We start from the raw sequence: 12,499 nt of genomic DNA on the forward strand, positions 1-12,499 counted from the left end.
CAAGGTCCAGCATAGCACCTTTTCTGAAGGAGAAAATAAAACAGTGATATTTTTATATGATCTACTATGAAGAAAATTCTAAATCATTTCCAGAGATCCACTTGAGGTTGAAGAAATGTAAATTAGCTTGTGTTAGTAAGTTATAAAATTCTCTGGTAAATAAGCAAAGAAAAATACATTTTTTTGTTTAAATCCAAGTTCATTTTTAAATTATCAATGAGTATATGATCTATCCTTTCTTCTTCCCCTGTTTCTCTTCCCTCTTGCCTTGGTGCTGGTAATTCATGCCTTTCCACTGCATTATTTGGTCTTCCCTGCAGCTTTGAGCTGTGCCTGGCATGTGGGATCCCAAAGACCAGGCAACACATGCAACTGATGCTGCATGAGCAGCACAGAGATACCCCATGGGAAGGTACTTTTGCCAGGCAGGAACTCTAAATGCCAAAGCCCACTCCTTCCTCCCTGTTCCTGACCATCTCTCACAAGGCCCCAGTGTGCAGGTGACATTTCCCTTCCATCCTTCCAACACGGCATGAGGCTTCTGGCTTGTGGAGTTGATAGAAGAGGAAAAGGCCTAAGTCACTCACTAACCTCTGTTTGCACCTTTTGCTGGAGACTGGCCATGGACTTTGTCTTGCTCTGTCTAGGAGGTTAGAAAATTGTCAGCCTGCTGCTCACAGTGTCTTCTGGGTTTGCCCATGGAGCAGGTGGGTCTTTCCTGGTGTCTCTTACCAGGTGGATAGAGCCTCTCACAAAAGCAGGCTCTGGGTTTCAGTGCCCTACTGTCATTACAAAGCTTTAAACATCTAACAGTAAAGGAATTTCAGTGCTTACCTCCGTGGGTTTAGAAAAAATACATCCTGCTGAGCAGAGTCTACCTCTGTCATTGATGCAATTAACTAGTGCTGGGTGTAGGAACCCATGCGTGCGGGCAACCCCGGCCAGCACCAGCCCTCACCTGGCAAGGTGATGAGCTCCATGGGTGTTATGCTGTCTCACTGTGACATGGAAGGGCTGGGCTAGGCTGTGCATAGTGCTTTGCTGGATCAGCACCGAACTGCAGGAGTGTGGATTTGCATGTACGACAGTAACCTGTGGTTAGGCATCATTATCAAGTGAGGAGAGGCGTCGAGTTGTACACAAGGCAGCTTGGACCAACATGTGGTCAGGTATGTGTGGTGGGTTAACCCTGGCTGAGCAAGAGATGCCCACCAAGCCACTCTGTCACCCTCCCCCTTTCCAGCCTCTGCAGAACAAAAAGAGGAAAGGAAAAAAAGATGGAGACAAACCCCTTGTGGGTAAAAACAAAGAGAGTTTAATTAGCAAGCAACGTTGCATGTGGAAGTGAAGAGAACAAATCAAAGGTTTATTCTGTACTTCCCATCCCCAGGTGATGTCTGGACTTTCCTGGGAAGCAGGGCTCCAAAGCATGTTGCAGTTGCTCTGGAGGACTGAGGAGTAGCCACCCCCCCAGCTTTGTACCAGCTTTAGAGTTGAGCTGTCATATGGTCTGGAATTTGGTTAGTTCGGGTCAGCTGTCCTGGTTATGTTCCCCCAAGCTCCTGCCCCCCGTCCCACTGTGGGGGGAAGGTTAGAAAGTGCCTTGGTGCTGTGCAAGCCCTGCTCAGGGGTAGTCACAACATGGGGGTTACCAGCACCCTTCCAACTCTCAGCACAAAAGCTCTGCACCAGGAGTGCTGTCATGGGAAAATCGGCCCAGCCAGACCCGATACAGTATGAAAGACATGTATCTATTACAGAAGACATTAGGAGAAGGAGGCAAGTGAAATTTTAAAAATTCAGCATGTAGCTTCAAGTTTACTGATGGCAAGACATCATCTAGCATGGCGCTATGAACTGTGCCATTAGAGCCCAGCAGCCATGCAGTCAGATGGGGGCTCACTTCACAGGAGGATGAGTGCCCCGTGGTTGAGGTGGGCACAGCTGGACCTCAGAGCACCAGGCCAGAGCACCTCTCCTTATAGACTAGCTTGGGCAAAACAGAAGAGGAGAGAGGAAAGAAACTATTAACACAGATGGCATTTTGAGTGCTGCTGTTTTTTTCTAATCTAGGAGCCAAATCTCAGAATAGGAGATTTTAAGTGTAAAAGATGAATGATTCCATCACTATAGTAAAGGAGAGTAAAAAGATACCAAAGAGATCTAATGAGAAATGTAGACAGAGTTCTAATGAATGCTTGTGAAGCATGCAAGATTGCAGTCAATATTCACACTACTGATGCAAAGAAGTACAGAAGTCCTAGATAGTTATTACTATGATAGAAATAAAAAAAAAAAAAACCAAAACAAAACTGTAGCTGGCACTGCATTCAGAATGAGTTAAATAAAACTTCACACTTCACCTTGTAAGGAAGATGGAAAACCTGGGGAAATGGGGAACAGATTATTCTAGATGGAACCACACTGCTCCTAGGTAAGCTTAACAGAATTGGTGTAATTCAAATTAAAATCTAGTAGAAAGCCAAGTGCAAAATTCCTGCAGTAGCCAGCAGACAGTGGAAAAGAAATACAGCTTGATATTTCAAGAGGTGACTTAAGAAACAGCCCACACCTTTTAAATTTTTATATCATTACAGCAATTATATGATTTGAAACAGGCAGTCAAAAGTTACAAAGAATGTTTATGCAAAACCAAATTTATAGAAAAGATAAATAAGAACGTTCAACTTGGCTGAAGATTAGCCTGATACATCCCAGAAGGAATGATGATCCAGTGTGCTGCTTTGATGCGGGGCTGCCACTGCACAAAGGCGGTTTCCGGTGGATCTCAGAGAACAGTAGAGCACCTTCAAGAGTTCACCATTTGAAATATGATTGAAATAAAGTGAAATAAATTTGTGTGCTAAGGCTGTAGAGCATTATGGTTAGGAAACTGAAAAAAATACATACATGTAACATCTAATCCAGTGATGTGTGGCAATTTCCAGCATGGTGTTTTTTCTTCCTCTTAACGATTAGCCTGAGTAATTTAGTGCATCACTGAAGCAAAGGACCCAGATGTATTTTCCTGAAACAACAATGGCCAGCCATAATACCAAGTTTTTTAAAATGAGTACAAAAGGCGTCCATGCAAAATTGACAAAAATGTTTTATTGGAATCAATTTGGAACAGTTCTCCACAAAACACAGCATTGATTCTGGTCTACCTTCAAACTGTTTTTTGGAGTTTCAGCCTCTTCATTACTACAAGACTGGTCCTGAGAAAGGTCACATACAAACCCATCTGGCTTTCAGGCAGTCTCTGGGGGCTTTTGGTGACGCTGTCCACTGCAGAAACCATGAACCTGGAAGGGATGGACACACTATGGTCTGACACATTGAAAGCAATCATGTGTCAAATTTACTATGAAGGAAAACCGGTAAATTTAAACCGGAAGTTGTGGAGCTCTACTTGAAAACGCCAGGTGAACAAACTCTATTGTTAGGCACCTTTGCTTAAGAGCTGTAATCCATAGCTTGGTAAAAGTCAGGGTTACCTCAGGCAGCAGTGAGGCAATAGGCTCAGGTGAGCAGTGCTAACTGTAGGCCTTAGTAACAACCTGTTTGGCACAAAAAGCTACGTGTAAAGAAAGACACAGGGCCTGCTATGTTCACCCTAAGCCCACTGGACCATATCATCCTATAGCACCACATTTGTATACTTAGTAATGGGCTTGTAGAGTTACTGTAGTCCAAAAAAATTCCATAAGAGAGGAAAATTGAGCATTTGTTTTTCCCCAGGTTTAAAGACATCTATGTCACAAATAATATTCTCAATTTTAGTACTGGAAACTGGTATATCATCAATCAGAAATTTAAATACATTCTTGACCCCACCCCCTATTTTCTTCAGCTATAGAGCTTTGCTGAGGCAACAGCTTGGAATGTTATAACTTTTGCCATGTCTGAGCTCTCATTGCCATTCAAGACCTACAACAGACTTTTGAAATGGGTGGCAAGTCTTAAAATACAGCATTAGTAGATTTGTAATGACATTCATAAAATTTCTGAAGTTGCCATATCATTTAGCAATTTCATATACAATTTTGTATATCACTTTGAAAGATCCCTTATTTTATAAAATAATTATGAAATGTACAACTCGGAGGCCACCTGGACAACATTGGACCCCGTATAGCAGCAATATTTCCAGAAGATATAGGACAATCCCTTGTGATTTCAGAGCGGAACAGGCATGTTCCTCTGTTACAAGGAGAGAACTCTGTAACTGGAGAGAAAAAAAGTCACTCTGTCACAGAGTCCTTGTAAATAATTCCTCATATTATAACTGATCTTTATCTTTAGGAATTTTCACAAGCATATTCTGCACTTAAAGCCTGAAAGACATTAACAAGTTGAAGGACAAAGCAGGCCTGTTACAATGATTACTGTCCTTTAGCAGACCAACCCCTAGGCAGCTTCTCTGTGGGTTCCAAAATTCTTCTGCAATTTGACTAGTTTGCAACTTGTTATCGAGTTGGAGGCCAGCTTTGCAATTAGCATAATTTGATCCTCAATTCCTTATCAAAGGATTTCTAGAACATTTTAGAACATGTCTGATAGAGAAAAAAAGAAACAGACTGCAAAAGAACCCATTTTCTCCAGTCCCAGACAGAGCTGGTGATGGGGAAACAATTCTGAGTAAAGGAAAATAAATCCAAGTTCCTCAAGTAAGCTAATCATTGTATAACAGAATGTAGACTAGTTCAATTGGAAGGGACCCACAGTAATCGTTTAGTCCAACTGTGATGTACTTGTCATTTTTCTAGATTGCACAGTGAACTCTGGATCAAAGGGATGGCATGCAGAGGGAATAAGCAGGAAGTATTTAAGAAATTAATTTCTCTCCAAATGAACCATCAGTATCTTTCTGCTGTAATGGTATGCTGGGCACTAGAAACAGTAAAAGCAACACAGGGGAGTGGATTTCTAGTCTTGGAATTCCATTTCTTGAAGAGTAAGACAGAAAAATAGGAAGGCAGAATCTGCTACTATCACCGGCAATTTGCTCTGCAAAGCATTGTTTTCTTCAGGGTATTAAGAGTATATGCATTACCCATCTATGGACTGTAAGAGGATCAATGCTGAGCAGATAGCACTCACTGAATAGTTAGAGATGCCCCTTTTATTAACTAGCAAAAAATATCACTATTTAAGATGATTCTTTCCACTTGAGCTGAATCATAAAAAAGCAGACCTCTTTACTGTAACTATCTTAAAGAAATTCTGTTTCTACAACTACATGAAATGCCTTTTATTGCAGAAAAAAAATTAATAAAGTCAAAGTGTACAAAAAACTATGAGAACAAATGTTAGATCAAGCGAAGATGAAAGGGTAACTGTGGCCCCGCTGAACAACGCGTATTACACACCTCATTACTCATCTGAAAGAGAACTGGGACACTTATTAAAATAAAAACCAACACAACAACAAAATCCCACAGTTTTATAATTGTCCATCCTACAAGCTTCTTTCATCCATTCTACTGCTGCCCCAAATGCAGAAGTTGCATGCTTCAGAGCAGCACGCAGCTAGAAAGGTTTAACATCATTATTGATTCAATTAATTTGTACTTTTAAACAAAACTTTATCAGGCTTCATTTTCTTTTAAACCTTATTCTCAAGTCATGTTTTATAGGCAATATTCTACAATCTAGCTTTGGCAGTGGTTGATGTAACATTCTGAAGAATATTTGCTGTCCACAGAAATTGCTTTAGATCTTTAAAATATCATGACCGAAACAGAAGTTAATTCGTAGAAATGGACAGAGATGTTAAAAAGATACTTTAGAACAATCATTGAAAGCCTTTACTGTATCATAGTCACTTCAAGTGTTGTAAAGCAGTTTTCTACAATCTTCAGCTTTTCTTCAGAAAGCAGGTTTTCTTGCTTCAGTTGTCCTATAAGAGCTTCCAAGGACCTGAGTCTCCCCAAAGTTTTTGTCTCCTCCATTTCAAGTAGAGTGATCTTAGAGTGGAGCTTTGAGATTTTTTGCCAAAGGTGATCTCTGTCTATGTCTTGTTTGCAGTATGAATGCTCAGTTTGTAATACTTCACTTCCACCATATGCAGTCATAAACACAGATTTATCTGTTTCTGTCTCCTCAGTGTGAAGAAAATTTTGCTTAATAGGCAGGAAAGAATTACTAACTATTTCAGGCTCTTCTGGGCTCTCGGCTGGCACAATGATAGCAATGACAGATTCTTCACTCCCACTGAGCTGTTCAATGGTTTGTGTGACAGTACTCAGCAGAACTGCATCTTCACTTGTTGGTTCTACTTCAACAGAACAGCCTGCAACGTGAGAGTTAGGGTTTTCAGTTCCATAGTCAGTACTCGGATCGGGAGCATTTTTCAGTTTCAGAGATGAACTCAAGTAGTCAGGGTCTGTAAATTGCAAGACTGTAGCTGTACAACCTGCTGGGTCCTCTACAGAAGTATGGACACTGGTAGCTTCCATGCTCTGGACTGCTGCTGTCATTAAAACTGGATTAGGAAGTTGTACAGGCTGATTAGAAGAAATATCAAGAATAGCACTGTCTGCCTGAAAGTCTTCTCCATTTTGAAGCTGCAGTTTTTGAATTTGCAAAGGTTTACTCAATGCATTTGAGCAAACTACTTCTGCCTTTTCATCTACATTTTCTGCAATTACAGGATTTTTCTTTGGTGTACAAGGTTCAAGTGATACAGATGCCTTCTCTGACTCTACATTTGTATTTTTTTCTTCCAGGTTGTCTCTCTTCATCTGTTGTGGGGTGTTCTGAGAAGAGTCTTTTTGCTGGAGGAAAAAAAAAATAATCCAATCACCTTGTAACTAGGAAGTCACTTGAGCACAGAAAAAAAAAAAAGGGGGCAAATCTCATTCTATAACATGGTACTGTGTAACTAATAATTTATATGAGCACCATTTAAAAATTACACCAGAGACCTGAAAATTCATCTGTGTGTTCATAACTTTGCTTCAGGTCCTAAATGCTAAAAAAATGTTTAAGGCTCTAAAGGCAATAATACTACTATTAATTTTTTTTTTTTTTTAAACTCTAAGGAGCTTTACTGATTTATACAAGACATCATAATTTTAAAAGCATCTGAAAAGAAGCAGCTGGACAAATCTGTTCTATAAAGACTGGCTAGCATCTCCTATTATGACCTGAAACATTGTATTAAATAAACACAGCACAAGGTTTTTGCATGAAAGATGGAACAAAGTTGTTCTAGCCAGTTAGGGCAGATTTTTAGTGATGAAGTCCACTCCAGAGACTTAAATAACAACAAAAAAGATTATGAACACAGGCTTGCAGAACAATGAAACATCAACTCACAAACACACAGCCAGGTATTTAAACTAGCCGTTCAATTTTGACAGCTAAACTTCACAATTCATAAAAATTGTGACAGGAAATGTCACCTCTGGATAGTGCTGCTTGGAGACCTTTACTTTCACTGACAAGCTTCCTTGTCCATCTGTCCCTGCCCTCACACTCTTACAACAGTCTTCAGAATAAACATCCTTGCAGGCTAATGTAGAATGGTTTCTGGTATTGAAATGCAGGCAGCTAACACCGTTCATGGGACAAACGCTCCCTATTTAGAAGAAGAAATGATTAAATCATTAAGCATTTCTGAGGAAGTTTCCTTGCTCCGTAAGACATCATGCAAGGTGATGGAGAACAACACGTAAGTATTGCAACTCTTCCCTCTCTTCACCCCTCTGTTTTCCAAACCAAGGGTCTACCAACAAGTGTTGAAAGGCGGCTTGGGACGTTAGCTTCTTGTTCTCTACATCAGCGCGGGAGCACAGTAAGAAGGAATTCTCTCCCAGAATAAGGACAGCTCTTTGTGAATATTCGGTCTAGGCAGAAATTTCAGTTTTGGGGCAACTACAGAAGCAGTGGCCAAGTCAGTGGGTACTGTGAAATGCTGGGGTTTAACCCCCGAGCCCCCGAATTAAGGTGGACATATGGGTGATTCCCACAGCCCTTCACACAGAGGTGGTGAGTTGGCCTTATAGCTTCCCCCCAGGGTGCGGCCGGCCCTGCAGGGAGAGCCAGAAGGGAAATGAGCCCCAGGGGTCCCGCATTGAGTTGACAAAGGTCAGGTGTCTGCTTGGGGATAAAAGCTGGGACCACTGGCAGGGAGTCAGGAGTGTCTGTCTGTGGAGTGCACTCCCCAGAGCGTCCTGGTTCAGGGCAGACCTCCTGACTCTCCCTGGAGCTGGGCCCCAGTCTGTTTAGACCTTTGTGAATGCGGGTCGATCGGGTGAGAGTTGCCATGTGGGCACCTTTTTCTCATGTGTTTAACTGGCTGGGGTGGCTGTTTCTCATGCCAACTATGGGCAACCTCGGGTCACTGTTTGTACCACCTGTTGTGGGCCGGGTCATGTCGTTTGTGGGATCGTTGGGGGTGGCGTCGATCATGTCCGAGCTGGTTGACCTGTTTGTACCCCCGGCGGTCATTCATACAGTAACATTTCTGTCTACAATACAGTCTGCATATTGGTTCATCTCCCTGCTGGTGCTATCATTTTTGTTGGGCCTGGTCATTGGCAAAACATACTGTTGATTTACACAGGTGGTCACTGAGAGAACATGTGCAGATATTTAGAAAAGCGCAGCTGGAAGAGTGATGTTAAAGAAAATAACACCGGAGAGAGAAGTGAGACCCCAGGAAAGCAAGCTCACAGTATGACAGATAGCTAGAACTGGCATCTTTTTTCTTTTGATGTCAGGGAAGTGATGGATACACTGAAAGGAAGCACAGAATAACTCCTTTTCCCAAACTGGATAAATTTATCTGGGATTTCCCATATATATTGCTAAAGCAAACATAATTTAGAGAAGCCATTGGTATGTTACTGGCAACACCACTGCATAAAAGGTTTGTTAACTTAATAAATCTACTAGTCCACCTTTGTAGGTGTACTGTGACTGGTCTACAGTCACACACAAAATGAGATAATGAAGAGGTGGGGAAAAGCCAGCTTCTCTTTGGGGGAAAAATCACAGTTTATCTGCAATTACACAGAAGCACAGGGCAGCAAAGTCCAGTTCCAAAAGTAGGGCTCCCTGTTACAATGACAGCCCAGGGATGGGAGTGATATCCTGAAGCGGGGTGTGTGTGTGTGTGTGTGTGTGTGGAAGGAAAGTTAAGACCCGATAAATTACTACCATGAAAAGTTTTAAGATTTTCTATTTTTTATATTTCAGAGGTTAATCAGGATTGCTTTTCACTCTACAGAGTCAAAAGCAGCCTGGGCAACACTTGCAGCTATCCAAGAAGATAGAGAACTTTGACTAAAAATAAATTATTTTGTAAAAGTAATTAGCCATACATTTCAGTTTCACAATTTAGCCTCAATAGTAATTCCTGTCTTTCAATTTCTCCCACCTCCAATATGATGATCTGGAGAAAGACAGTTATAGGCCGGAAGAGAATTAGCACAGTCTAATCTTGATCAAGATCATGTGCCTGTGTGGCACAGTATTTTTACGTAACCAACAGTGCAACTCTGAAAGACGCGATGGAGCAGTCATTGTGGCATATCTCAGCACCCTACACTCCTGAGCTTCTAGGTATCAGAGATGTTAGGGACAGAAAAGAGAAATGTGCTGTTTGAGACCGATACATTCCAAAGACCATATTTATTTACTATTAATAAAAGGTCTTAAAAGAACATGAAAATACTAATCGAGAGTAATTTCACAGGAAAAAAGTATTTAGAATCATAATATTTTCAAGGAGAATTTACTTTCCTATGGAAAATTTCCTGTGAGAAACGCTTCTGTAATTATTCATTAAAAAAGATTCTGAGCCACCAGTCAAAGTATGCAAAGTCCTTCTTCCTTTCACATATTCATTTTGTGTCAGGAACTCTATTTTAAATATAAAATACGAATATACTAGATATACTTAGAACACCTGCACTACACAAAGAGTTGGTTAACTCTGTACTAGAACGAAGAAGAGACACGAATACCTTACCTCATCCCCCGGGGCAGAGAAGATGGTCGGCACGGCAGTGTGCTTGAGGTAGCGAATCCCCCACCGCACGTCGAGGGAGTCGGGGGTGAAGTGGTCGCTGCACAGCAGCTGGTGCCTGCTCGGCGTCCACGCGTCCCGCTTCATGTTCCGCAGCCACTTCTCCAGCCTCTCCTTATCGTGGAGGGGAAATCTGGTTTAAAGCAGTTGAACCAACAAACAAACCAAACCGTTATTTTGTTTTCTTTTTTTAAAGAATAACTCATTGTTCCTTACAAGGCAGTCTTTCCTTACAAAAAGATTAAAATAATCATTTTCTAAACATTTTAAAACTGAAATGCTAATCAGGATGTCACTTACTTGTTAATCTAAGAATAATCCCAATTATTTCTAGTTGGATATTTGCTCCAGAGTTCAGTAGCACAATTTTATTGATTTCTGCTGGCCAAGTGTATCAGAACCCACGGCCAAGGTGTTTCAAAAGGCTTGATCCTGCAACATTTGCTCAGAAAATAGCTCTGCAGTCCGATGAAATACTCTGACCTCAACTAAAAAGCGTGAGGTCTGGTTTTCTTCTGGTGACCACTTGCCCAACATAGAAAGATATAATCATTAACAAGCAGACTAACAGCCAAATTTCTCCCTCTGCTCTTAAATCATACACAAACAATCCAAGGTGCCACCCCACTGGAGGGAGGAATAAGTTATTACACTCACTCACTGCATAGGATGTGAAGAAGGGAGCAAGCTGGCCCAGGATCCGAGCCATGGGAGATGGAACTAGCCAGGTCATGAGTCCAATAATGTAGTAGGGACTCATCTCTCTCCCCACCATCCTGGGAACTCTGCTTGCTATATACAGTCAGGAAGCCTTTCTGACAACCAGAATCCTCACACAGCACATACATACACTACATAAACACATCTCCCAACACCACTGCAAGCAGAGTCAGTTTTTATGTGGAAGGTGGGGGCAGGTGGTGGTGATCTAATCAGTTCCCACAGAAGGCTGGCCAGACCCTGGGTGAAAACCAACCAGGAGGGTCTTTCTTGCCTGGTTGTGGACATCACCCATATGCCAACCCTCATTCAGGGCTGGGGGTCTAAACCCCAGCACTTCAGGTCCTCATCTTAGAAATAGTATTTGTGGTGCTTTCTGGTCTTACTAGATAAAACTAGTAACGAAATGTTTTGTTACTATCTTTTGTTTAAGGGTATCTCTTAATATATGCCATAGTTTGAATTACCAGGTAACTTGAAAAGGTGAGTATTTCCAGGATTTAAATTTTGTTCAAAAAAGTAAACACACACAAATGCAAGGCATTTCTATATTCTATGTTTCAGTAATTAAGCTTTCTCACAACATTGAGAGCCCACACAATATTACATAATCCAAAACTAACTTTTCAACCATCTAATCTACTTGAAAACGAAAATTAAAGAGTACACACATTCACAGAAAAAAAAAGTATCTATTTTGAAAATATATGCAAACGGTCATGCAGATTACATGGGAATAAGAACTAAATTAAAGTGGGTGAAGAGATGCAATTTACTTAATGACTCGTGATACACAAATTAAAGGCTCATTATGATGCCTGTACAGTCAAGCAGTTATGAACATTCAGACTACTCTTGGCTCTCACATCTTACCAGACAGACATCAGGGTATTTCTAATGCACTTACACATTCCTCTTCTGCATACCAAGTTTCTTTTAACTCTAACACATAAACACATATGCTATACACAAACTACAACCTGAATCCTGAACCCTGTTATATAACTACTGTTAAGAAATCAATATTCCATAGAATCATAAGCAATGATATATATAAGGTTTTGTGTAGATGAAACTGTAAGAGACAGATTTGGTCATTAACCTGACCTGCTCATAACTGTAGAACGTAATAAGTATTTACTGTTGGCAGTATAATGGACAAAAAAAATCCAGACATGAAGATGTGCCTACATTCTCTTTACAAGAGCCGTTTTGTTTTACTCACTGAACAGAAATGGAGCATTCTTAACACCATTTCTCCTCCCTTAGCTCATTTTTTCCTTTAACAATCTTTAATAAAACTTTTGGTTATACTTATTAACATGTGTTTATGGACCTTCAATGCAAAAAATTGGTTCTGCACTGAGGTTTTCCTACACCACAGAAGCTGGGGAGAGAGTCTGGAGTGCCCAGTGTCACTGAAATGCTACAAAAGTCACCAGTCGGTCAGGCTACTTCTTGGCAAACCCTAGATCCCATCCTCGAAGAGCCTTCAAATCCTTGAAGCTGCAGAATTCTTCCAGAACCCACACATAGCAATGCCTCTCTCATGCAGGCCCACAGCATTCCAAAACTGCAAACTTAGCTGACTCTGAAAGAAAGACACTGCAGGTTCACAAGAAATGTGCATGTCTTCACCTCTTCTCCAATCTCTTGAATTTGTTACCATTTAATTTTTCAAACTCCCAAGGAAACAGAGTAAGCTTTTGATGCATCTGGCTCTGTCTCTCTGCAGGAATG

The 12,499-nt window shown here is 41.1% G+C and overlaps 1 protein-coding gene across 1 annotated transcript; it reads right to left on the minus strand.

The window, feature by feature from the left end:
* Nucleotides 1–5,612: 5,612 nt before the first annotated feature.
* Nucleotides 5,613–10,165, minus strand: THAP5 (THAP domain containing 5). The gene is made up of 2 exons (XM_008944824.1): nt 9,983–10,165; nt 5,613–6,779 (listed from the first exon to the last, which is right to left on the minus strand). Exons 1-2 carry the CDS (start codon nt 10,124–10,126, stop codon nt 5,811–5,813), a joined length of 1,113 nt encoding a protein of 370 aa, XP_008943072.1. The 5' UTR covers nt 10,127–10,165; the 3' UTR covers nt 5,613–5,810.
* Nucleotides 10,166–12,499: the final 2,334 nt, after the last annotated feature.

Source organism: Merops nubicus, unplaced genomic scaffold (genome assembly GCF_000691845.1).
Source record: "Merops nubicus isolate BGI_N331 unplaced genomic scaffold, ASM69184v1 scaffold20157, whole genome shotgun sequence".
Classification (NCBI taxonomy): Eukaryota; Metazoa; Chordata; class Aves; order Coraciiformes; family Meropidae; genus Merops; species Merops nubicus.

What these genes read in the sequence shown, in the direction of transcription:
- THAP5 (XM_008944824.1), bottom strand. Translation starts at nt 10,126, where the DNA reads ATGAAGCGGGACGCGTGGACGCCGAGCAGGCACCAGCTGCTGTGCAGC. An exon ending in TCTCTGCCCCGGGGGATGAG is followed by an intron (nt 6,780 to 9,982) that starts GTAAGGTATTCG and finishes TTTTTCCTCCAG; the next exon opens with CAAAAAGACTCTTCTCAGAA.